Raw genomic sequence first — 23,922 nt, 5'->3', positions numbered from 1 at the left:
GTTTTATTATTTTGAAACAGGGTCTTGCTAAGTTGCTGAAGCTGTCCTTGAACCTGTGACCCACCTGTCCCAGCCTCCCAAGTGTGCACCGCCACGCCTGGCTGAGGCTCACTCCCTCTTAATCACTACAACGGCTGCCGTACGTGTAGGTCGTGAGGTTTTAGAGTCGTTCCAGACGGATGGAGGCACGTTTGGACCTCTGGCTTGTCACATCCTATTGGGCAGAGTTAATTTCTAGAAGTGGGGGCATGTACACTGATAACCCCGCTGACCGTTTTTACAATTTACACTCCCACAGGCAGTGTGTGAGTGCGAGCTTCGTACCTCATGGCCCTGCCAATCCAGGTATCACTCCAGAACAAACTCTTGACACGCACAGGTCAGCAGCACCCTCTCCTCAGGCTCCCCTGGGGCATCTGAGGTCTCCCTGGGGGAAGTGGGATCTGACCTAGACCCTGAAGGACACAGGCTTTGGACAGAGGCAGGAGTCCCAGGAAGGAGGGGAGAAGACTGCCGAGGCAAGAAACACAGTAAGGTTGATGGCAGGTCAGTTTTAGGAAAGGAAGATCCCGCTCAAATGGCACTTCAGAGAGGCTGGCAAGGCGGGGCCGCTCCCTGACGGAATGGAGCGCCAGGGACACATGCCGATCGGGGGCTGGAGCTACGTGCACGCTGGCACACGGCCCGTGATCCTGGGGACACCTCACTCATCTGGGCTCATCCTCGGGTGTAAAACAAGAGGTAATCCTGAAACCGAACTTTCTACAGAAAGGTGTTCAGAGTAAATTTTAGGGTCGAGACCAGAAGAGCTGCGCTGGCAGGAGACAGGCAGGAACTCCAGCCCCACACTCTAGTCACTCGGTGCTGGCAACCTGAGGGCTGCCAAGAAACCCTGAGTGCACTGCCAAGCACAGCTGGAAAGCAGCGCCTGCGTCCTCTGCTGCGCCCCCGATTCCACTCCGTGTGAGACAACGCGCTTTCTCCTAAGGTCCACGCCGCCTGACTACAACCTCTCTGTTCACTTACAGGATCTGCAGAGTACCTACCACCAAGCCCTGCAGCAGGAGCTGGGAGACAGGGAACAGCAGAGACTCTTCCCTCTGAGGGCCAGTTCTGTTTGGAAGGGAGAGAAAGAAATGAACCAAGAAATTTGTACATCAGAGCAAAGAGGGCAGGAGGGAAAAACGGGAGTGTGGCTGGGCCTCTGGCCCACGGAGCGCCGGCTCCCGCAGGCAAGCTTCCTCAGCTCCGCACTTCTCTGGCCATGGCTCTGCTGCCTCTAAGCGGTGTGAGGTTGCTGGACTCCTCGCAGACTGTCTGCCCGCAAGGCGTACCCCTACCCTGGGCAGCTTCACGGGCCGCACACCGAGGGCACTCCATGCCCGTGGACCGCTACATGGACACTGCTGGTTCAGAATGCCAAGTGCGCTACATATGTCATCAACATCGTGGACTACGACGTCCAGTAATGAAAAACCGTATGCCAGAGAAGAATCAAACGAACTCGGCAAAACGGAATCTAATGAAAGTAACACCTCCAAGAACTGGGGACGTCACTCAGTGATAGATGCTTGCCTCTCCTGCAAGAAGCCCTGGGTTCAGGCCCCCAGGAGCCCCTTCCCAAATAAAACCCTACTCCAGGTAGACCAGGAGCTTGTAATAGCAGCGAGTCAAGCCAAACAGTGGGGCAGAGCCCACCTAGGCTGCATGCCGGGACAGCGTCCGTGCCAGAAGAGCAGCAGACGGGGCGTGCAGAAGCGCAGGGCCATGACCACGTGCCCGGGTCGGGGGCCTGGCCCCACCCTCCACCCAGCCAGCTCAGCCCTGCGCCACGGAAACTGCGCTGGCACGCACGCCACCCCAGAGCTCTCCCCCTGGCCTTTAGAGGAGAAAAATTACACACTGGGATTCCTTTTTCTTATTTTTATTTTTTCTGGCACAGAAGACTGAGCCAGGGTGTTCTATCTCTGACTTACACCCCAACCCTACTGACCTATTTTTTTGGTCTTAATGGTCTCAAAAGTTACTGCATGTTGGCCTGGGCCCTGTGATCCTCCAGCCTCCCACGTACTGGGATCACGGGCATGTGCCCCACTCGGCCTGGGGCTCTGCTTTTGGCGTCACATGGTCTCACAGCTCCTACGTGCAATCAGTTGTCCTGTCACCCACAACTGACAAAGTACAATGCAAAGTATCTGTAACACGAATGTTCACATCAGCCCCAACACAGAAACAGCCAAAATAACCATGGATGGTCAAAAGCTGTACCTCCATAAAGAGTGAGAAATTATTCAGCCATGAATTACTGGCACACGCTCTAATGAGTGAACCTTGAAAACACTGTGCAAGGTATAAAAAAGAAGCCGGACAGAGCCGGCCACGCACGTTATGATTCCATCATAGGAAATATTCAGAACAGGCAAATCCCCAGACTTTCCAGATTCGCGGCTGCCAAAGCTGAGGGCACAGAAGTAGGGAGTGACTACTGATGGGTACAGAGTACCTTTGGATGGTGAATATAGTTTGAAATTATTAGAAAGTGGTAATGCCAGCACAACACTAAAATACTAAATGTCACTAAACTACTGTGTGTGTGTTACTGGGGATGGAACCCAGGGCATTCTACCTGCGAGCTACACCCCCAGCCCCATTTTTTATTCTCTACTTTGAAACAAGGTCTCACTGAGTTGCAGAGGGCCTCAGTAGCTGAGGCTGTCTGAGAACTGCGATCCTCCTGCCTCACCTCAGTGCTTTCTGAGAAATGGTCAGGGACCTTGGTTTTAGAAGGTTTACCTTTCAATTTCATCAGCAAAATCAGATATTTAGTGTTTGATTTACTTCTGCTCAGTCGACAACACTGCTCAAGTTCAGAGAATACGCACTAAAAATAGAATTGCGGGACGCTGACCGAACGCCCTGTGCTTGACCACGCCCAAGCCGAGGTGCCGCTCGCTCTCCAAAGGTTGGCTCTACGTTGGCGAAAGGATCACTGGTTGTTGTAACATGTAAAAAGTCTATAACCACGCCCAGCAAATCACTCTGTATGCCATAGGATCGAGCTAATATTCAATCACCAGCAAGGAAGTGCAGGGTCTTCACTTGGCACAGAGAGTATCTCTACTTGGGGAAAAACTATTTTAAGTCATGGCCTGAAAAACACATATTTACATTTGCTAAGAATCAAAACAGAAAGCTAAGCAACGATTAAACTGGGTATCACACATCAAGCATCCTTCACAGACGGCAACTTTAGCCTTAGCCCCGTTGTGCAAACTCGAGTGGATGTCTGCCTTCTAACTGCTGAAGAAACATTCGACTCGATTCCCAGCCTTGGGCTCTATACTTGTCCATCCCACTGGCAGAGAATCCTAGGCGTGAATTCTGCTAGGTCGAAGGGCACGCACACTGGTATCTCTGCCACTTGGCCTCACCCACGCTCGCTCTGGAGGTGAACGTGAACGTGGGTTTCCTCGCGCCTGCCAAAGCGGGTGCACAGAGCTGGTGTGAAGTGACTTAAAGCCCAGCATGAAGTCTCGACTCGCGAGGTCCAGCTCCCGCTCCTCCTCGCTCCCCTGCACAGCTCATCACACCTTCAGACTTGTGCTACTTAAAGAAGCTCGAGGGAGAAGACTTTTGTAACCACGGTTTGTTTTTCAATGAAAACACACAGCTACACACACCAGCTATGTTGAAATCTTTGGGGTTTTCCTTTCAAAGGATCACTTATACAGTGGCAAACCTCACAGAACAGAGCACCCCTGCCTGTGTGCCTGCAGCACACACCCAGACCCGCGTGCGGGTCTGTTCAGTGTGGCGCATGAGAGCAGAGGGAGCGCGCTCAAGCGCCATCCACAGACTTACTGCCGGCTCCACTTGACTTCGATCTGCAATGTCTATGTGGACGATTTCAACAGTTTTCCACGTGTTTGGATCCAAACCGTGGACCTATAAAGGACACAGAGAAAAGAAACCCTAGATTATTCTTGTTAGATAACTACTACACTTTCATACATAATCTCTACCTTAGGTCTCTTACGGCACATCATGGGGGATGAAAAAATGCAGATTACTACTAGCAAATTAGCTGTCTGAAATCTTGAGGAATCTGTAAGTTGTTTAACATTCACTACAGATCCTCCAAAGTAAGGGGTTGGAGGGTATGAGTGAGGACAGTAACAAATTAATAGAAACCTGTCGTGTTATTTCCTGGTAGCAATTTGAGATGATTTATATAAAACAAGCATCTGGCCAGGCATGGTGATGCATAGCTAGAATCCAGCACTTGGGAGGCTGAGACAGGAGGATCACAGGTTTGTGGCCAGCCTCAGCAACTCAGTGAGGCTGTCAGTAACTCAGCAAGACCGTTTCAAAATAATCGGGAGGCTGAGACCGGAGGATCGCGGTTTGTGGACAACCTTAGCTACTTAGTGAGGCCCTTTGCAACTCAGTTGAGACCCAGTTTTGAAAATAAAAAAACTAAAAAATAGGGCTGGGGGGTGTAGCTCAGAGGTACAATGCCCCTGGGTTTCATCCCCAGTACCACACACACACACAAAAATAAAAAATTAAAAAATTTTTAATTGTTAATTTAATTCTGCTATGTAGGGCAGCTCTGCCAAACACACGGATATGAAAGCAATCTAAAACTGATGGCTAACTAGTTCTGGAGGTGTACCTGGAAGGTGGAAGGCCCCAGCTGCACCCCGGGGCTAAGCTTCTCCCTGTACTGTGGCCCCGAATCTCATTTTCAGTCTGTCAACTCCTCTACGTTTCATGTTGTTCAATCACTTACTTTTGAAACTATGAACCAACTAAGAATCGCTTAAAAGTGCTGACATGCCCACTTGAAAGCTAGAAATAGCAGAGTAACTCGCACACGGATGAAAACAAACCATGCCGTCTCACTGACACTCTAAATTTCAGAAACTTACTGTGAAAACAACATGAAATGTGAAATGACAACTTCAAGGAAAACTCAGGCTAAAAATCAAAAGTTCTATTAACTGGCATCACTAAGAAAACAGCACAGTAATAGAACAGTAAGAACAGAATTTACTACAACTGTTATTATTGTTGTTATTTTTCTTGGTACCGGGGATGGAACCCAGGGGCATTCTGCCTCTGCGCTCCACCCTCGGCCCTGTTTTTCCTTCTTTATTTTGAACAGGGCCTCACTGAGTTGTGAAAGGCCTCCATGAATAGCTGAGGCTGACTGTGAGCCTGAGATTCTCCCAAGTATCTGGATTACCAGCGTGTACTCCACCCCGCCACGACTGTTAATCCATACTCCTCTAATACCGTATCGTGAGACTGGACAAGAAGCTCTGAAGCTGGGTGTGCATCAAGAAGCAGACCCCGCGGCCCCGCCTCCAGAGACTCTGGTTCAGGAGCTCTGGGAGGCCGGGGTATCTGCATCAAGAAGCAGACCCCGAGCCCCCTCCAGAGACTCTGGTTCAGGAGTATCTGCATTCCTACCAAGTTTGCAGACGTGTCCACTGCTGGTCCAGGGACCACAGTCCTCAAGACACCTGTAGGTGTGCCTGATGCCTTCCACGATCCCCAATCAGCCTTAGTGATTACTTTTCTTTGACATTTTTGAAGTGTACTTTAGGGAGGGCATCAATTTAGAACTGTTAAGTCAGGAGCTTGTCAACATTTTTGTAAATTACTCAAAGTACCATCTTCCTGCCTCCTGGTCATTTCTCCGATATCAAATAACCCATCAGAGCAGAGTGGAGGTGCAAACTACAGCACCGATTCTGCTATGTAGGGCAGCTCTGCCAAATACACGGGGATGAAAGCAATCTAAAACTAATGGCTAAATTGTGCAGGGATTATCTGTGAATTTTGTTGATCCACGCTCTCCCTGTTCCAGATAGAGAGTTGCTGATAGATAAAAACAAAAGCCTCAGGCAGCCCCTTCAAGCTGCAAGGGCGGGCGGGTTGGGAGAGCCTGCTTGTTTCTGGCCGCCCGCTGGCCTCACCTGAGCCCGACAGGCCTGGTGCCAGGCTCACGTGGCTGCCCTCCCGTGGCTGATTCAAAGTAGACTACCTATAGGCATTCCCACTTCCAGGGCTTTTGCACTCCAAGTGCAGAGTTGAAACTTACATTTTCTAATGTTCCCAAGTCTGGTTTGTGCCATGTTTCAATTTTAATGAAGAAATCATCTTTCATATATTCATTCTGCAGAGAACACAAGAGGGAAATGGCTGATTGTTCACCACCCTGGGGCTGGCGTCCGTGGAAGCCCTACCCACCACCAGCACCCTGACCCTGCGCCAACGCTACCAGCAGGCCTGATCTCAGGAGACAAAGAACGATTAGCTACTGATTTTTATAGACGTGTCAGGCAAAGCAAAGGCTGCGAGCTTTGCAACAATTCTACTTGTCATGCAGCATACAGAGCTAATAAGAAGTTGTGAGGTTTGGTCAATAAATATGGCATTCCAAGAAAGTAGCAGAAGCAAAATAAAATCAAGAGGGAGATTCAAAGATAAGGCAGGAGAGCCCATTAATCCTTGGGACGTGTGGCGGAGTGCGGGCTGGCGAGGGCGCACACAGAGGAGCCACGCAGCAGTGGGTGGTTTTAATTAAAGAGCCAAGGGAATGATTATTACGCAAAACAAAAATAAGTTGTACTCACCGTTACAACTGAGGCACCACGGAGAGGCAGGCAATAAAATGGGGAAATTTCAGAATATTAATTGGAGTCAAAACAATGTCACAATAATTATGTCATAAAAACTAAACTACCTGAAAACACAGAGCATTTAGTAGCTTAGATCTTCCAAGCACAGTTTCTACACAAGTGACACAATAGGCTAATACTTTAGATTATGGAATACAAATAAAGTATGGAGAATAATCTAGCTTTAAAATGTCATAAAGTTAATTTAGCAAGAGACAGGACGCTGTCTTGGCAGTTGTTCTTTTCCCTCCCGTGTCACGTGGTGGTACAAGTCGAATGTACACCGAGAGGCGCTTGTGTGAGCTGCCTTTAGATTTACAAGTCTTCGGTGGCTCACCCGGGGCCAGCACTGCTGACGAGGCCAGCTGTGGCTGTCACCGAGGAAGGAACCTGTGCCCCGCACACAGGCCTGAGGAGCCACCCCGCCACCCTCCGGCAGGGCCACGCGAGCGCGCAGGCCGAGCCTGGCGGCAGATCGCGCCAGGCGTGGCGCCCTCTCCTCGACCTCGGGTGCAAGGGTGAGTGGCCAGGGGCAGGCTTACTTGTTCTACAGTAGGGGTAGGCATTCCAGGCCTTCTCATGGAACACCAGGGAGCCCTCGGGAGCAATCATCCTCACGAACCCAGGAACTTTGCTGGGAGAAGAAAGAGATTGGGATTATTTTCATCTGTATCGTCAATGTTCTGCTGGTATCCAAGAGTACTGTTATCAAATGGGATCATGTTCTAAGCACAATGAGCTAGAACTCAAGACTTACCAAGTTTATTTCAATCACACAGAAAATTAATGTAAAAAACAAAATGATTAATAAAGTCAGATGGTATGTAGGATTGTTTAAACAAATAGAAGCAATTCTTTCTCAGCTTTTGATCTCTGTTAACGGAGACCACTAAACTTCCAGCAACACGACATAGAAGCTCTCTCATGTAGCTGGATGACATGATGTTGTTTCCTTACAAAAAGAGCCCAGGTAAGGGAACACCTCTAGATAAACGTCTTTTAATCGTCTCTCAGAACAGCGACAATATGGACGACGGAAGGAAATGAGAAGATGAGGCACATCCAGGCATAGACTCCGAGGTCTCAAAGAGGACTGTCGCTCGCTGCCTCAAGTACACACCTGCGCAATCCCTAACAAGCAGGAGCGATCTGAGGAGACAGAAAACAGGCTGGGAGGCGGCTCAGCACACAGCGGCCTCGCACACGCCAGGCCCCGGCTCCATCCCCCGCACCAAACACACAGCGAGGAGAGAAGCTGGGTTCCAGCGCAGGTAGACCAGTTGTCTACAAAACGCTACTCGTTAAACATAACTGGGGAAGCCGGGTGTGGCGGCGCACGCCTGTGATCCAAGTACTTGGAAGGCCAAGACAGGAGGATTGCAGGCACAGGCAGCCTCAGCCACTCAGTGAGGCGCTCTGCAGCTTAGTGAGACCTTGTTTAAAAATGAAGAATAAGAAAATTAGGGCTGGGGGTGTGTCTCGGAGGTAAGATGCCCCTGGGTTCTATCTCCAGTACTGCAAAAACAAAACAAAAAACAATCTATCCTACCAGTCTTCAAAGAAATGCCAAGGGAATGATCATTTCTACTGACTGGGATCTGCTGCAGAGAGCAGCTTTGTGACAAAAGGTCTCCACACACAGCAGGCTGAACCCCAGCATCGCCGCAGGAAGTGGAGTGGCACATGACATGCGGCTCGGCTTCTCTGAACCCCTCACGAGTCGGTGGAGCACTGAGCAGCCGATCAGGTAACACCTGCCACTACGTAGCGCATGGTGCCATGAGAGCTCAAGGATGGCAGCTCCTGGCTCCTAATTATAACCTGGGGCGGAGCGAGGCGCCTCGCACAGCTTTCTCACGTCATCTTCTAGCGACACCATGAGGTGTTATTTCATCATTTCAGACAACCAGAACTTAGCGGCTAATACATGTCAAAACTGTGTCCTCCAACTTCAAAAGCTATCGACACATTTCCACATCACAGCTGCTTCTCTGAGAACTTTAAGTACCACTGAATTTCTTCCACCAAGAGAAAGAACCAACTAAGACGACGTGGGCCCAGAAAGGGCTCTGGCACTGCCCGCGCTGGAGTAGCGGACCAGCACCATTCCTCTGCGGGCAGCAAAGGCTCCTCAGATGGATGCGAGGAGTCACAGCAGCCAGAGCTCGCTGTCAGGAGCAGCGGGACAGCCCTGTCCTCTGAGGCCTCAGCCGTCAGGCCAAGGCACATAAGTGGGTCCAAGCATGGGGTTAGCGCTCTTCTGGCAAAGTAGTTAACAGGAAAGGAAATTTAAGGTGAGATTTACTGTGGCAGTGAAGGGAGGTTCCCAGGTTCCCTGTGCTTCCAGTGTCCTTCAGAGATCAACACTAGTGGGCTAAGTCTGTGATCACTTTTTCTTTTCAAATCCTAAGTGATTTATATATAAACTTCAGAAATAAAAGCTGGAGTAACTAAGACCAGTATTACCTTAAAAGTCAAAGAATATTTAGTACAAAAAACTTCTCACAGCGCTCAGGAACCAGCATCAACACCCTTTAGTGCAGGTGAGGTCTGACCAAGGGGAAGGCAGCACATACAGCTACGAGATCACCTCAGCCCAGCTGAGACAGGGCAGGACCTATCGATGGACCAGACGGCCGGCTTAGAAAAGGCAGGCAAAAAAAAAAAAAAGAAAAGAAAAAGCCACCTGCTGGTTCACAAACATACTTTAGCTCTCCTACAGTGCTCAACAGGGACCAACTTTAATAGTCAATCAAGGCTCTAAAATTAGCTGACTCAAACAGGCAAAAAATGACAGCCATTAAAGGCCACCAAGAACAAAATCTACAGCAACATATTAGCACTTCTTGTTTTGTGGTGGTGGGGATTGAGCCTGGGCGTGCGGTCACCGAGCTTCATCCCCAAACCTATTCTACTTTGAAATCGGTCCTCGCTAGGTTGCCGAGGCTGGCTGTGAACTTGAGATCCTCTGTCTCAGCCTCCCAAGCACTGAGGTTGCAAGTATGCCCCGCCGTGCCCAGCGATGTATTTCCTCATCTCGATCCCAGCTGCCTACCCTCCGATCTCCAGGATACTTTTCCATCATGTGAATTTCAACAATTTATTTTTTTTGTTTTGTGACTTAATTGATAAAAATCTAAATCTTTGAGCCAGTTTTGTCCCAAATTTACTTTTTTTACATTTAACATGAGAATATTAACAAATACAGCTCTCAATGAATCTAAGTAACTACACTTGGGGAAAATGAATAAATCACAGTATTGCCAAGAGTCTGATGAGAATAAATTTGGAGAATGCTTCCCGAAACTCCCCAGATGGCTTGAATAGGCTGAGAGTTTCTCTAACTACATTTAAAAGAGGGAGAGAAGAAACTGAGTAGAGGAGCACACAATATAAAAAGTGAATCTAAATGGAGCAAACATAACTCAGCTCGACTTTAAAGGGGATGGATTTTAACAGATGGCCTCCGCCACCCACCATTCCCTAACAAGGCAGTTCCAGCGCCACTTACACACGATGGAGGCTGATAGCACCCTTCCACCTCAGCGCTGCCTGGGAAGTCACCTTAGTAAAATGCAGGAAACGCTGCCTTGGAGGCCAAGGGAGCCTGAGAAAAGGGGCCAATTTACAAACGAGTGAGGCTCATCTTGCCCCAAGCCTCCAGGGACCGGCACGCTCTCACAGCCGATGCTCACCAGTGCTGGTGTTTCTGCTGCTCAAGAGTGAGAAGGGCCCCAAGGAACGCCAGGAACACGGAGGTCCTCCGAGAACGTACAGCCCTCCTGCCCTTCTCTAGGTGCACTTAGGAATACGTAACCGGAGGCCAACTCTAGCGGTCTTCACTGAGCTGGAGCTGTGCTGAGTGAGAGGGCACATCCAGCTTGAGCAGCCGCAGCCACGCTATGCTATGCTGGCCTACGGACTTTCCTTTCGACATCCTACCCCGTGACAGACACCTTGGCAAGTCACTCAAACGCCTAATAGACACAGAGAACGAGCAGAAAGTCTCCCCCACCCCATCGTGCATGAATCACAATCAAAACCTCCAAATGCAGGTCAGAGGCCAGACTGATGCTCCATACACACAGCAATTAGTCTTTCATTTTATAATCATTTTATAATAATTAGTCCTTCATTTTATAATCAATTTAAATTTTTATAAAATTTTCATTTTATAATTTTATAATTAAAAACACGAGTACTTTCTGAGTGTACATAAAGGAAAACACAGAACAATGACTCAAAGCCAGGGTTTCTGAAAAGGGAGTAAAATAACTAGACACAGACTGGCTAAATTCTAAGGTATTGAAGAATTATTAGAAAAAGAGAAAAGCCATTTTCCCCTTATAAAAGGAGAATTTTAATGACAAATGAGATATAGAAGAAGTAATGTATTTCAGAGAGTATTTCTGATACTCTTCTGGAATGGAATCATAACTTTTTTTGGTACTAAGATTGAACCCAGAGGCATTATACCTGTGAGCTACACCCCAAGACCATTTTAATTTTTGATTTTGAAAACAGGGTCTCACTAAGTTGCTGAGGCTGGCCCCGAACCTGTGATCCTTCTGTCTCAGCCTCCCAGGTAATAGGATTACAGGTGTGTTCAACTATTCTGAGAACTTTATGTAAAACTAAGACTCAATTACAAAGAAAAAAAAACATGTTTATAATAGCCAGTTATTCCAAGAATAAATAATATTTGCTGATACTTATTAATTTCTCACTCGCATAAAACATTCTCTGAATGTGAAGCATCAGACATACCAACCTTAGCGGTTTCAAAATTCTTATTTTTAAGCATAATATAGTTCTTAGCAAGACACCTCTTGACTAACGAAATAAACTCAACCCTTAAATTACATAAAATTTAAAAATGATTCTTGAATAAAATTTCTATTGGCACCAGCTTAGCAAAATAGGGCTATCCTTGGAGTTGGCAGAGCTTTACAAAGTCCATCATCAAGGATGGGCTGAGGATGGTGACGGTACCAACACAGAGTAAAGGAAAGTACACTGGTGCACGCCTGTATTCCCAGGACTGGAAAGATCGCAAGTTCAAGGCCAGCCTCAGCATGTACTGACTGTCAGCAATCTAGTGAGATCCTGTTTCAAAATAAAAACGACTGGGGCATGACCTGGAGGCAGAACGCCCCTGGGGTCTGGTGCCCAGCACAAGGAGGCAGGCAGGCAGAAGAACGAGCATCACAATGAGTAGATGACACGCTGAGGCAAGGCAAGAAAGGGCAGTAAAAACTCAGGTGGCAGAAGAACCAGGCCGAACCGTGCCGGGATGCCCAGCAGGCTGCCAAAGGTCTGGCCACACGGAGGCCATGCTAGACGGCTCGGACCCGGGGCCTCACATGCCAGGCACGCACTCTGCCACTGAGCTCTACTCCCAGCCCTGAGCAGGTACTTCTGGAGGACAGAGAAGAGACTGGCCTGCTTAGGGCTAAGGGGTTTTACTCTGGATGGAGGTGCATCAATGGGAGTTACTGTGGATAACTCGAGTACCTTGATAAGTTCAATTTTATTTTGAAAGACCTGATGAGATGACTTTTGAGAAATGAGAAATGGTAGCCGAGCGTGGTGGCGCACGCTTGTCATCCAAGCATTTGGGAGGCTGAGACCAGAGGATCACGGTTCGCAGACAGCCTCAGCTACTAAGTGTGGCCCTCTGCAACTCAGTGAGGCCCTGTTTCAAAATAAAGAATAAAAAATAGGGCAGGGGCTGTAGCTCGGAGTTCGAATGACCCTGGGGTTCCATCCCCAGACCCACAAAAAAAAAAAAAAAAAAAGAAAGAAAAAGAAAGAAAAAGAAAGAAAAAATAAAAGAAACGAGACACGGTGAAAGCTGTGATTCCAGGAAGGATACCTCTGTAAAGTCCAAAGCAGTTCACTTCTAAAATGGGGAAATATTCTACTCTCTCTCAGGGACCAGGAGCAAGTGAGGCGTTACAAGGGTGGGCCTGGGGAGCCACAGCGCCTGCCTGGGTTCTCATCCTTGCTCTGCTACCAAACAGCAGAGAGGCGGTGACCAGTTACTGAAGAGTCCAGGAGCCAAATTTTGAAACGTCCCTGCAAAGAGTCAATAACTTTCTGCATTTTGTTAATACCTTGCCAAGACTGTTTCTCAACCTTCTGGTTGAGAGTAAGTGTATACTGCTTACTATGAAGCTTACAGGCTGGGGAACACAGATACTTTAGTTACACTGGGTAAAGTGAACCCCCAAATTTAAACATCTCGAACAAAACAAAGTGCTGCAGGCCACAGACAAGTTTGAAATTTTACTGATGTTACGGAGGAGAGTACACGCAGCTGCGTACACACAAGTGCCCCAAATTCTTAAATTACCAAAAATACATGTCCAGCATCAAGCCTTCCTCATCCCCAAATTCTTGAATTACCAAAAATACACGTCCAGTATCAAGCCTTCCTCATCCCTTCTTCTCAGAGACTTCAGAAATGCAATGAGCTATCAAAAAGGCTTTGGACAACACAAAGAAATGGGCTAAGGAGAGCCAGACGTGGTGGGCACGCTTGTAATCCCGGCATTTGGGAGGCTGAGATGGGAGGATCGCGGTTCACGGCCAGCCTCAGCTATTACTTAGTGAGGCCCTCCACAACTCAGTGAGACTCTGTTTCAAAATAAAGAATAAAAAATAGGGCTGGGGGGTGTAGCTCGGAGGTAGAATGCCCTTGGGTTCCATCCCCAGTTCTGCAAGATAAGTACATAAATAAATAAATAAAATAAAAAGTCAAGTCACACAAAACATTCAAATGGTCTATTAGCAGAAAAAGGCATTCAATCTCAAAACCCCAAATTTAAAATGAGGATAATTTCTATGTTTAAAATGAGCAAAAACTAAAAAGACAGAAAAATAAATTAAAATGAACAAATAATGAATGAATAAACAAAATAAGGCATTCAACCTCAAAAAACCAAATTTAAAATGAGGATAATTTCTATGTATAAAATAAGCAAAAATTAAAAAGACAGAAAAATAAATTAAACACTAAATAAAAATTAAACATTCTCAGTCAGGCGTGGTGGCGCACGCTGGTAATTGCAGCATTCGGGAGGCTGAGACGGGAGGATCGCGGACAGCTTCAGCTACTTAGTGAGGCCCTCTGCAACTCAGTGAGACCTGGTTTCAAAATAAAGAATAAAAAAAATAGGGTAGGAGGTGATCAAATGCACCTGGGTTCCATCCCCAGACCCGAAAAAAAAAAAAAAGGAAGAATATTAAACATTCTCAAACTCTTTTATGGCAATCTGTGAGTAATAGCAAATTTTAAAATGAATGCTGGGCATGGTGGTGTGTGCTTCTGATCACTTGGGAGGCTAAAACAAAATGACTGCAGGCTTAATCCCAGTCTCGGAATCTCAGCGAGGCCTCAGCAACTTACTGAGATCCGGTCTCACAATTACACAACACGGCCGAAGTGTGCAGTTCAAAGGTAGCATGCTGCTGGATCTCCAGCACCCCACAAAGACTCAAAGAAAATGAGGACTGCCTCCGAGAAATCTTACTTCTAGGCATTTCTCCTGGAGAAGTAGTAATGGAAGGCATCAAGACTATGTACAACCAAGTCTAAAGAACGTTACTTGCTTTGTGTCTGCTTCTGGCACCTGGGACTGAGTGCAGAGGCTTCTCCCTTGGAGCCGCACCCCCAGCCCTACTTCAGTGCAAAGCCTTGCTGCTTTGCTCAGGCTGTCCTCCATGCTAGGTAGAACCGTAACTTGTAACAGATAAAACCTAGAAAATACCTAAAATGCCTAAACAAACTTACTATGGTGTGTATGTATTAAGAAGGTGGTATTTGTAAGCCTAGTACTTAGGCTGAGACAGGAGGATTTCAGGTTCTCGGCCAACCTCAGCTTCTTTGGAGGCCTTCCTCAACTTAGTAAGATCCCGTTTCCAAATAAAGAGTAAAATAGGGCCAGGAGTATAACTCAGAGGTAGAATGCCTCTGGGTTCAATCCCGTGTGTGTGTGTGTGTGTGTGTGTGTGTGTGTGTGTGTGTGTGTCTGGAAAAATCAAGCTTAAACGTGTTCTGTCTATGGTTATGGATATATTATAGCGAGGGGTGATGACTAAGTCTTTATCTTTATTCTTTTGGTACTGGGGATTGAACCCAGAGGCGTTCTAACAAGCTAGACTCTCAGCTCTATTTTATTTCTTACTTGGAAACAGGGTCTCGCTGAGTTACGAGGAGCCTCTTTAGGTAGCTGAGACTAGCCTTGAACCTGAGATCCTCCCGTCTCAGCCTCCTAAGTACTGGGATTACATGAGGGTGCCACCATGCATGGCTCCAAGATTTTATTTTATAGTCTTCTGTGTTGTGTGAATTTTTGTTATAAACAGAAAAGTTGCTTTTATGATTTTCAATAACCAATAAAGCGGGAATCCTCGCAACAAATTACAATGCAACATATTAACACATTGAAATAAAAACCACATTATCCCAGCACATCTTCTAGAAAGGTTATAGTGACTGTCTGTGAGGCCCCCTTACCTCTTCAGGTGATAAATTTTGTGTGTATACTGCCCCTTCTCGCCATCCTTCTCATACGGTTCATTCTTTAAGACTTCAATTCCTTCTCCACCTCCAGTCTCATTCTTACTGGCTTCTGCCACAGAGTAAAGCTGCCCAACCTGGTACTGAAATGTCAAAAAGCACACATTCGCTAAGTCAGCAGCAATGGCAGCGATTCCCTATGCTGAAATCTTAACATCCAAACCACGGTGTGTTCTATATGAAAACACAACGCAGGTTAGAGTGTAATGTTTGAAACAACAAAGACCAGATCACATAGCTTCCACTACACTCGAGGTTTTACAGGATTTCCACTATTTATGACAAGCCCAATTAGGCCCTTGCTCAGCCAAAGAGAAACAGTACTGGACTTAAGATCACTTAAAGTATTATAAATATACAAGTGTTGCCATAAAAGGCAAAAAATGGCTGCCGGTAGTTTCTTTCTCATTTAAACTGAGCCTGAATTCCCAGTGGTCGGCACCAATACCTGTGAGTAGGCGGCGCTGCTCTATGCCACCAAGAGCTCCAAGACGTAGTAAAAACTAAGTTCCTAAGGCCCAATCCCTTCCAATGAATGAGCCCCATCTCCAGTCTCTTCAAATCTGACTAAACTATTTCCTTCCAATGAAGACAGCCTAAAAAGTTTTCTTAGTATTTTCAAAGAAAAGGTAGAAAAAATCTACCTCCACGAACTCATTAATCCAAAAACATTTTAGCTCAAGCCTGTAATTCCAGTACTTAGGAGGCCGAGACAGGAGAATTGCAAGTTCTAGGCCAGTCTCAGCAACTCAGTGAAGCCGTGCTTCAAAACAAAAGGTTTAAGAAAGGGCTGGAGTATGTAGCTTGGAATAAGAATGTCCCGGTTAAAACAAAACAACAAAACAAAAAACAACAACCCAGAACCACATACAAAAAAGCAAAACCAACATTTTGAGAGAACAGGGTTCACTGTTAGGTCACGAGATATTCATATCTACAAAAGCTCATGGGGATATGATGCTACTTGTAGGTTAATTAAATTTTTAAAAAATATATACAATCTTACTCAATTTGGAAGGGTTTAGAAAACTGGAAACAAATTTCTTAAATGCTTCAAAAATAAGTATCTGTAGGGATTTTAGACCGCAGAGAAGACTGTTTCTTTTGGTTCTCCATGATTCTAGGGTTAGTCTATTAATGCCACAACCCTCAAATCCTTCGAAATGGACTTCAGCACGGCATGATTAAAAACAGAATTAAATTTCTCTTGGCCAAAACGTAAATTTAGTCCTGATTAACAGACTAACAAAAATTCACGCAAAAACAACTGAATGACCACATCCAAGAGTTATTAATGGTCTTATGTGGCACACTGCTAGGTTTCCTCTTGTTCTCGTATTAGGAGTAATTTACATGGAGACAGTAGACATGTTTATTAAATCAAAATAAAGAGAAGGTAAGCACACTGACTGTACTGGGCAATAATACCAAGCGTTAGCAAGAGTTCAGCAAGCTAGTCAACGAGCTGAAACCAAAAGGAAAAAACTAACAAAAACAAACGTCAAGTTCCACATTTGCTTTCAAACAATCAATTGTGCAAATAAAGAACAGGGGCGCCTGGCTTGTCGTGTGTGAGTACAGCGGATCCCGGCACTAGCGGGCCTCGGCTGCGCTCCTGTCTGCGCTCAGCAGCCGCTCTGGCTCGTCCCGCGTCTTCCCTGGCTTCTGTCAGCTGTCACTTCTTAGGTTATCAGTCTGTTCTGTCCCACTTCCAACTCACTGCTTCTAATCTACTGTCAGCTCTAGGAAAAGCAGACAAGTAAGTAAAACTGTGTGCAAGTAGCACAAGGGCCCCGGGGTTTGGGGAATTTTGCTACACATGATCTTCACTTTCAAGACAGCTTTGCTACTTTCATGCTCAGTTTTGGCTACAGGACACAGCGTATCTACAGAACACAGGTCCTCTATGTGATGTTTCTATGGCACATGCAAAGAAGGTTAGCAAGCTCTCGGCTGTACGCTGGCCAGACCAGGTCTGGAACACTGTCCTCAGTTCAAAGCAGCAACGACTACACACGCAGTAATGCCACCCACGGTAACCAAGGCTAGAGGCCACACTGTATTAGCCCATGAACGTGTGGGGAACGTTCCTTGGGACCTCTCTAAATGGCACAAAAGAGCTGGGCTTGGTGGTGCGCGCGTGGGGGAGGCTGAGACAGGAGGATCGCAGGCTTGAGGACAGCCTTAGAAATAAAATCGGGCTGGGAGTTTAGCTCAAGGGTAGAACGGCCCTGGGTTCCATCCCCAGTACCCTCCCCCAAAACCAAGCACCAAAGGTGCTGGGAGGGCAGGAGGGCTGCAGGGAGAGCCGTCGTATAGACCCTGAAGGGCTACAACAGAGCAGGCTAAATGCCCATTTGCCCAGGTGGGATGAAGCGGGAAACAGCAGCCACGCGTTAAAGGAAGACAGGTTTGGGCCTGGAGTGGAGACGATGCTCAGAATGGCCAACAGCGAAGAGCCTCTTCTCTACGCACAAGCCACTGGCCCTAACAGTGCTTAAAGGTGAGGCTGAGCCTCCTTCTCTAGGATAGAATAGAACGAATTCCCATATTGGTTAAACTACATTCCTTACTCTTTAAAAAGCACTGTAACAAATCCCCATACAAATTGATGATCTATAACACACTACAATTTATTTTGTCACAAAGCTGGAATGAAAACATGAACGATACAAGGATATCAGTTTAAGTTAGTATATCCAAATAAATTACACCAATAAAATGATGCAGAAGACTTACCTCCTGAACAGAACACGGCAAAACCACGCGGCTAAAACGACAAAAGAGAAACACGTCACACACGAGATGGCTTCAAAACAGATTTCTAGATTAAAAGGAACTTTAAACCCAATGATACCAAAAATGGGAGTCTTAAGCCTGCAAATACAATTATGTTATTTATGGAAAAGGGTCTGTGGAATAACTACAACCCCAAATAAGGGTTTTTAAGCGCAGAAACAGCGCTTCCTCTCCTGTATCACGATCTATAAGCATCATTTGCACTGGGTGCCCTCACTGTACCAGGCCCCAAAGATGCAGTTGCAGCGACTCTTCTGAGTTAAGACCAAAACTCGTCGTTGAAAACCACAGGGCCGACTGTGCCACTCACAGGAGCCCTTCCCGCAGCCCCGCTCACCATCCGCACCCGTGCGCTTTGTTTATATACCTCTCACAGAATGCAAAATCTCCAGTGTCAGAATGAACGCGTCCACAAACTTTTCCTTTGCTACCCAATTATCTGTGTTTAATAGGGTGATATAAGAGCTTTTCTATAAAATCAGGAAGAAATAACCTTGACTAAAGAATCCACTGAACTTTATAAATACAATAACCTCTTCCAAGGTAGATTCAATGTAAGACTGATATGTCTGATGCTGTCTGAGAAAGTATACTACTGGACATACCAAAAGAATGCGTTTACAGTTTCACCCTACCTACAATACAGTATTGAGGAGAAATTTTAAAAGTATATCAGAGCCAGGCGTGGTGGTGCATGCTTGTAATCCCAGCGCTTGGGCTGAGACAGGAGGATCGCACAGGTTCCAAGCCAGCCTCAGCTACTGAGTGAGGCTCTCAGCAATTTAGTGAGACCCTGTTACCAAATAAAATAGAAAATAGGTCTGGGAGTATAGCCCGGAGATAGAAAGCCCCTGGATTCCACCCAGTACCACATACACAAGAAAGCATATTAGGGTGTATTATTTCATACCTGAATATCACATTTTATCTACAGATTTTAGAGAAACTTTGAACGTATTTCTTTACAGCAAGTTCTGAAAACAAAAGCCATTCCTGGGTATCAACTGTTTCATGACTACAGCTCCCCTCTCCCTCTAGTCCTTGTATTTTTCTAAGGGAGAGGGTAGAGATATTTCAATTATCTTAACTGTCATTTGACAGAAATTTCCCCAGAGTTTTACTAATTCCAATTTCTCTTCGGCTACAGTCTCTCTCTCTCTTTTTACTTTTCTCTCCAAATAAGAGTCCTTTTGTTTTATGCTTATTTTAGTGACAATTGGACTAGGGATTGAGCCCAAGGGTTTCTACCTGGGAACTACTCTCTCAGGCTTTTTGAGGCAGGGTCTGAGCCTAGACAATCTTGACTGCCTTTCTTATACAAAAATATGAAAAGAGCAATAGACCCCAGAATATTACCTCTCATTTCAATTCCAGTGGCAATTCTCACCTCTCTGTATTCTCCTCAAACATCCACGCCTGAGGGCTCACCTTGGTCTCCAACACACACAACACGTGTGTCCTGTTACTCCCTCCCCCTGACTACTAGTGACCACTCACCACTGTTTTCCTGATGATGGTGACATAAAAATGTTGCACACTCTCAAAGTCACACTGGTCACTAATTTCTTCTCTCTCACCAAGAACAAACTTTTAAGTCTCTCTGTATGCAAAACTCCCTAATCCTCCTACCGATCTTTCCTCAGGGTACACGCTAACTTCCTCACTGTTTCAGGAAACAGGATGTGAACTAGGGAAAGGGAGGCTAGAACGATACAGATTAGGACATATTTTGAGGGCCTGGAACACTAGGGCAAGAAATTATTAAGTAGGTGACAAGAAGCCTGGGAAGGTTGTTCCAAGAGGTCAATGACACAGAAAGCCTGGAAGCCTATTCCAAAAAGTGACACACTTCAAGTAACCTGCGAGGTCACCTGTAAGTGCTTAGAAACACGGAGAAGCAGAAGTGGGAGTGTAGAGAGGACGGGAGAGAGGAGAGACAGTCTCCCCTGATGTTTCACAAAACCAAAGAATCACAGCTGAGTAATTTTAACAAATACGAGCACGAAAATCGCCATTTCCGTTTAACAGCACTTACAGGGAAACTTCTTTCACAAAACGAAAGTGATTTAAGGCATCCTGAATGATGAGTCAAGTATCTTCTTCAAGAGTTGCTTAGTGAGCCGGGCGTGGTGGCGCACACTTGCAACCCCAGCATTTGGGAGGCCGAGACAGGAGGATCGTGGTTCGCAGCCAGCCTCAGCTACTTAGGCCCTTTGCAACTCAGTGAGACCCTGCTTCAAAATAAAGAATAAAAAATAGGGCTGGGGATGTCACTCGGAGGTAGAATGCCCCTGGGTTCCATCCCCAGTCCCGCAAAACAAACAAACAAAAAGTTGTTTAGTAAAAGATAAAATGAAACCGACAAGTTTGGGTTTCTATGATTATTCTAAAACCAATATTTAATGTATGGAGTAGTTTGAAAATTTACAAGCGTCCATGAAAATCCTCATGAAAATTTTCCCAGATGGACCCAGTAACAAATCCTTCAAAACCATACTTTACACTAATGACAACTTCATCTATTGCCTAAATAATAACTGGAAGGGACCTTGCCCACCCTGAAACTCATTTCTTTCCTTTCTTTTTTTTTCTTCAGTACTGAAAATGGAACCCAGGGGCATTCTACCTTGGAGCTATACCCCCAGCCCTATTTTTGATCCTTTATTCCTTTATTTTGAAACAGTGTCTCACTAAGTTGCAGAGGGGCTAAGTAGCTGAGGCTGTCAGTAAACTGCTATCCTCCTGTCTCAGCCCCCCAAATGCTGGGATTACAAGAGTGTCCACCACGCCTGGCTCCTCAGTCATTTCTAACCTTCCAATTTTAATTAAAAATAGATGCAATTTTGTAAGACAACAAATATTTGCCAAAGTATTTTTTACCTTCAGAGAAGACTGACCTATTCACTGCTTTTACTAAAAATAATTTTAGAAAGTTGACTGGAACGCGGGGCGTGGTGGCGCACGCTTGTAATCCCTGTGCTAGGGAGGCGGAGACAGGAGGATTGCACAGGTTCGAAGCCAGCCGCGCTGGCTTAAGAGACCCTGTTCTCAAATAAAAAAATATATATAAAATAGGTCTGGGAGTGTAGCCCGGAGGGAGACGGGCTTCCAGGAACCCCAGTACTACCAAAAAAAAAAAAAAAGTTGACTGGAGAGCAGGAAGAATTATTTTTGTTTTTTCATTCAACAGCACTACATCCTATACTAGATATGTGGAACACTTATAATAGCCTCTACCTTAAAAAAAGCCGAAAAGGAAAAAACCATTTAGGGGAGACATACACGAGGAGTAAACATGCAGAAGTTTAACGTACACCTTAGAAAACGTAACAAGGCTTCTGGCACATCTCAAACGTTCATTACCTCAGTGCATTTAATTTTTATAATGAAAGTAAAGGTTTGCAAAATTCATAGCGTGCAAATTCCATAGTGTGCTTTCCACGTGTTTGTTTGATACTACTCATAACTGTCAAAGGAATCTGTTGAACAACTAATTCCTACTTTTAGAGGGAGGGTGTAACTCCAAGAAAAGAAAAAAAAAAAGATATCTAAAATCAGTTCTGCAATTCTCTATGTAGCTTGGGTCAAGTGAATTTCCTTTGGTCTTGTATTCTCTGTGTGTCTTAATATCTGCCACTTCCTCTATGGATTAAATGCCAAAATAGAAAAAACATGATACACTGTTTTAAATAACTTGGGAGAACCATTTTATATAAATCCAAAGCTCAGTACTATAAATAAGCTTTAACTGCAAAACTTCATAGCAAATGGCAAAAATCTCTCTTTACTGGGTCCCTGTCGCTGACAAGAATTATAGTTTTTCATAGTCATTTATCAAATGCGCACTGAGCACCTATTATGTGCTAGAGACTATTCTAAAAGCTGGAGCCAGGAAAAAGTGCGGAAAATGGGCAGATTCGGGAGACTACATGTAGTTACAATACACCTGGAATATAAATTCCTTGAGAAGGCATCATTTGGGTAAAGATGGGTTAGTGAACCGAGAAGAAAAGACTTCAGGCAGAGGGACAAAAGCAAACAGAAAGGCCTTGAACGGGTTTATTTGTAGACTGGTGGAGGAATAGCAAGGAGATCTTGTGCCGCTGCAATAGGAAAAGCAGTTAAGTGAGATTAGCACAGACGAAAAAACAGCGTAAGGCCTGGCCAGGTGTTGTGAGAATCGACTTTTGCTCTTGAAAAGACAGGGAGTCTTTGGAGGGTTTAAGCCGAGAAGCGACTTGAGTACCTTTAAAATGAACTCTGACAATGAACACCAAAAATAAGGTGTCTACAGAGAGCTGAATTCAACAAAAGAATTTTATTTATGAACTTAAATTAAAAAAAATAACTTAGGAGAAGAAGAAAAAAAAAAAAAAAAACAAAGCATAGGCCACATCTGAAATCCCTGACTGCCCCAGGGATGCTGAGGACAGGATCCAGGTGTGACAGCTCAACATCCCGGCCAACCAGACTTCCTGCAACGTTCACGGTGCCCGACAGTGGGGAAAACCTAACTTTTCAAAAGAACCCCTTGGCCATTCCGAGGCACCGGGGCGCCCCTCCATCAGGCCATGTGTTTAAAGCCTCGTCTACACCCGGTGAGATAGGCGGAGCCCTGCGTGTCGCCCCACCTTACAGAGTGGGCACAGGCTCGCGGGCGGGGGGCGGCCGCGCTGCCTCCGGGCCCCAAAGAAGTTCGGGCGCCGCCCTCGCCGCAGACGCACCTTCCCGGCCTCGCGAGCCCGGTCCGCCCCGCCCGACGGCCGCGGGGAGCCGAGGGCCCGGCCGGCCGGCTGGGGGGCTTGGAGGCGGGTCGGGCGGACACCCGCGGCCGCGCCTTCCAGCGCCCCGCGCCGCGGCGGAGGGCAGAGGGCAGAGGGCGCCGTGCCGCCGCCTCGCCCGCCCGGAGGGTCTGGGGGCGCCGGAAGGGCCGGGCGGGAGCGGCCGGCCCGGGACTCGCCGCGGCCCGGGGGACGGCCCAGCACCTCCCCATCGGCACGCCCCCCGCCACCGATGCCCGCCACGCGCGCTCCGGCCCGCAGACCCACTCACAATTCCTTAATCAGCACCATCTTCCCGGAACCCCCTCACAGCTGCCGCCGCCGCCGCCGCCGCCACCGCCACCGCCTCCCACGGCGCAAGCGCGGCCCCACCCCCCGGCCCCGCGAGCCGCTCGCGCGCCTGCGCACGCGCCCCCTTCCGCCGCGAGCCGTGACGTCACGCCCCCGGGCGCGCCGGCCCCGCCCCCGGCCCCGCCCCGCCCCGGGCCCACGCGGCCTCCACTGCGCCTGCGCGGCGCGCGGGCGCGCTCCCGGCCTCCACTGCGCCTGCGCACGCCCGGCTCCGCCCTCGCCGCGGCCCCTCGGGGCGTCTGGGCCGCCCACGCTTTCCGGTGAGTCTTTCCAGTCGGTTCCCTGGAAGGCGTCTGGCCACCGTCAGTGCTGACTGTACCCAGAGAGGCCCGCCGCGCTGACCGACGCCTCACTTCCAAAGTCCACGTCGGAGGCTTCTGGCGGGTCCCACGGGAGGATGTTCCAGAAGCCGAGAGCCTTGTTTTATTTACTCTGTGCGGTATGGAGGGTGTTCTGGACCCATGGGCGTTCTGCCTCGGAGCTACACCCCCAGGCCTTTTTTTTTTTTAATATTGATAAAAATCTCACCAAGTTGAAGAGAGTCTTCACTAAATAGCTGAGGCTGTCCTCTAACCTGCGAGCCTCCTGTCTTCAGCCTCCGAAGTCCTGGGATTACAGGCGTGCGCCACCACGCCCAGCCCAGACCTCCCCATTTTTAAGCCTAATACCTCTAGCTCCTTGCCTGACTTAATCCTCAACATAGGTAACTTTGCACGAG

General features: G+C 47.1%; 1 protein-coding gene across 2 annotated transcripts in view; it reads right to left on the bottom strand.

Annotated features, from left to right (window-relative positions):
• The window catches only part of PITPNB (phosphatidylinositol transfer protein beta), a gene marked incomplete at both ends in the record, with an annotated part of 59,662 nt that extends 36,518 nt beyond the window's left edge, over positions 1–23,144 (bottom strand). For both annotated transcript variants that reach the window (XM_080717624.1, XM_080717623.1), the window contains 6 exons: positions 3,862–3,945; positions 6,110–6,210; positions 7,232–7,323; positions 15,211–15,356; positions 18,013–18,043; positions 23,125–23,144. In XM_080717624.1, the coding sequence (XP_080573750.1) occupies positions 3,862–3,945; positions 6,110–6,210; positions 7,232–7,323; positions 15,211–15,356; positions 18,013–18,043; positions 23,125–23,144 (474 nt within the window). The remainder of the gene's footprint in view (positions 1–3,861; positions 3,946–6,109; positions 6,211–7,231; positions 7,324–15,210; positions 15,357–18,012; positions 18,044–23,124) is intronic.
• Positions 23,145–23,922: the final 778 nt, after the last annotated feature.

The sequence above is a fragment of the Muscardinus avellanarius genome, assembly GCF_963383645.1.
Source record: "Muscardinus avellanarius genome assembly, chromosome: 21".
Lineage (NCBI taxonomy): Eukaryota > Metazoa > Chordata > Mammalia > Rodentia > Gliridae > Muscardinus > Muscardinus avellanarius.
Note: the sequence above shows the minus strand (reverse complement) of the source record. Positions and strands in the feature narration are given on the sequence as shown.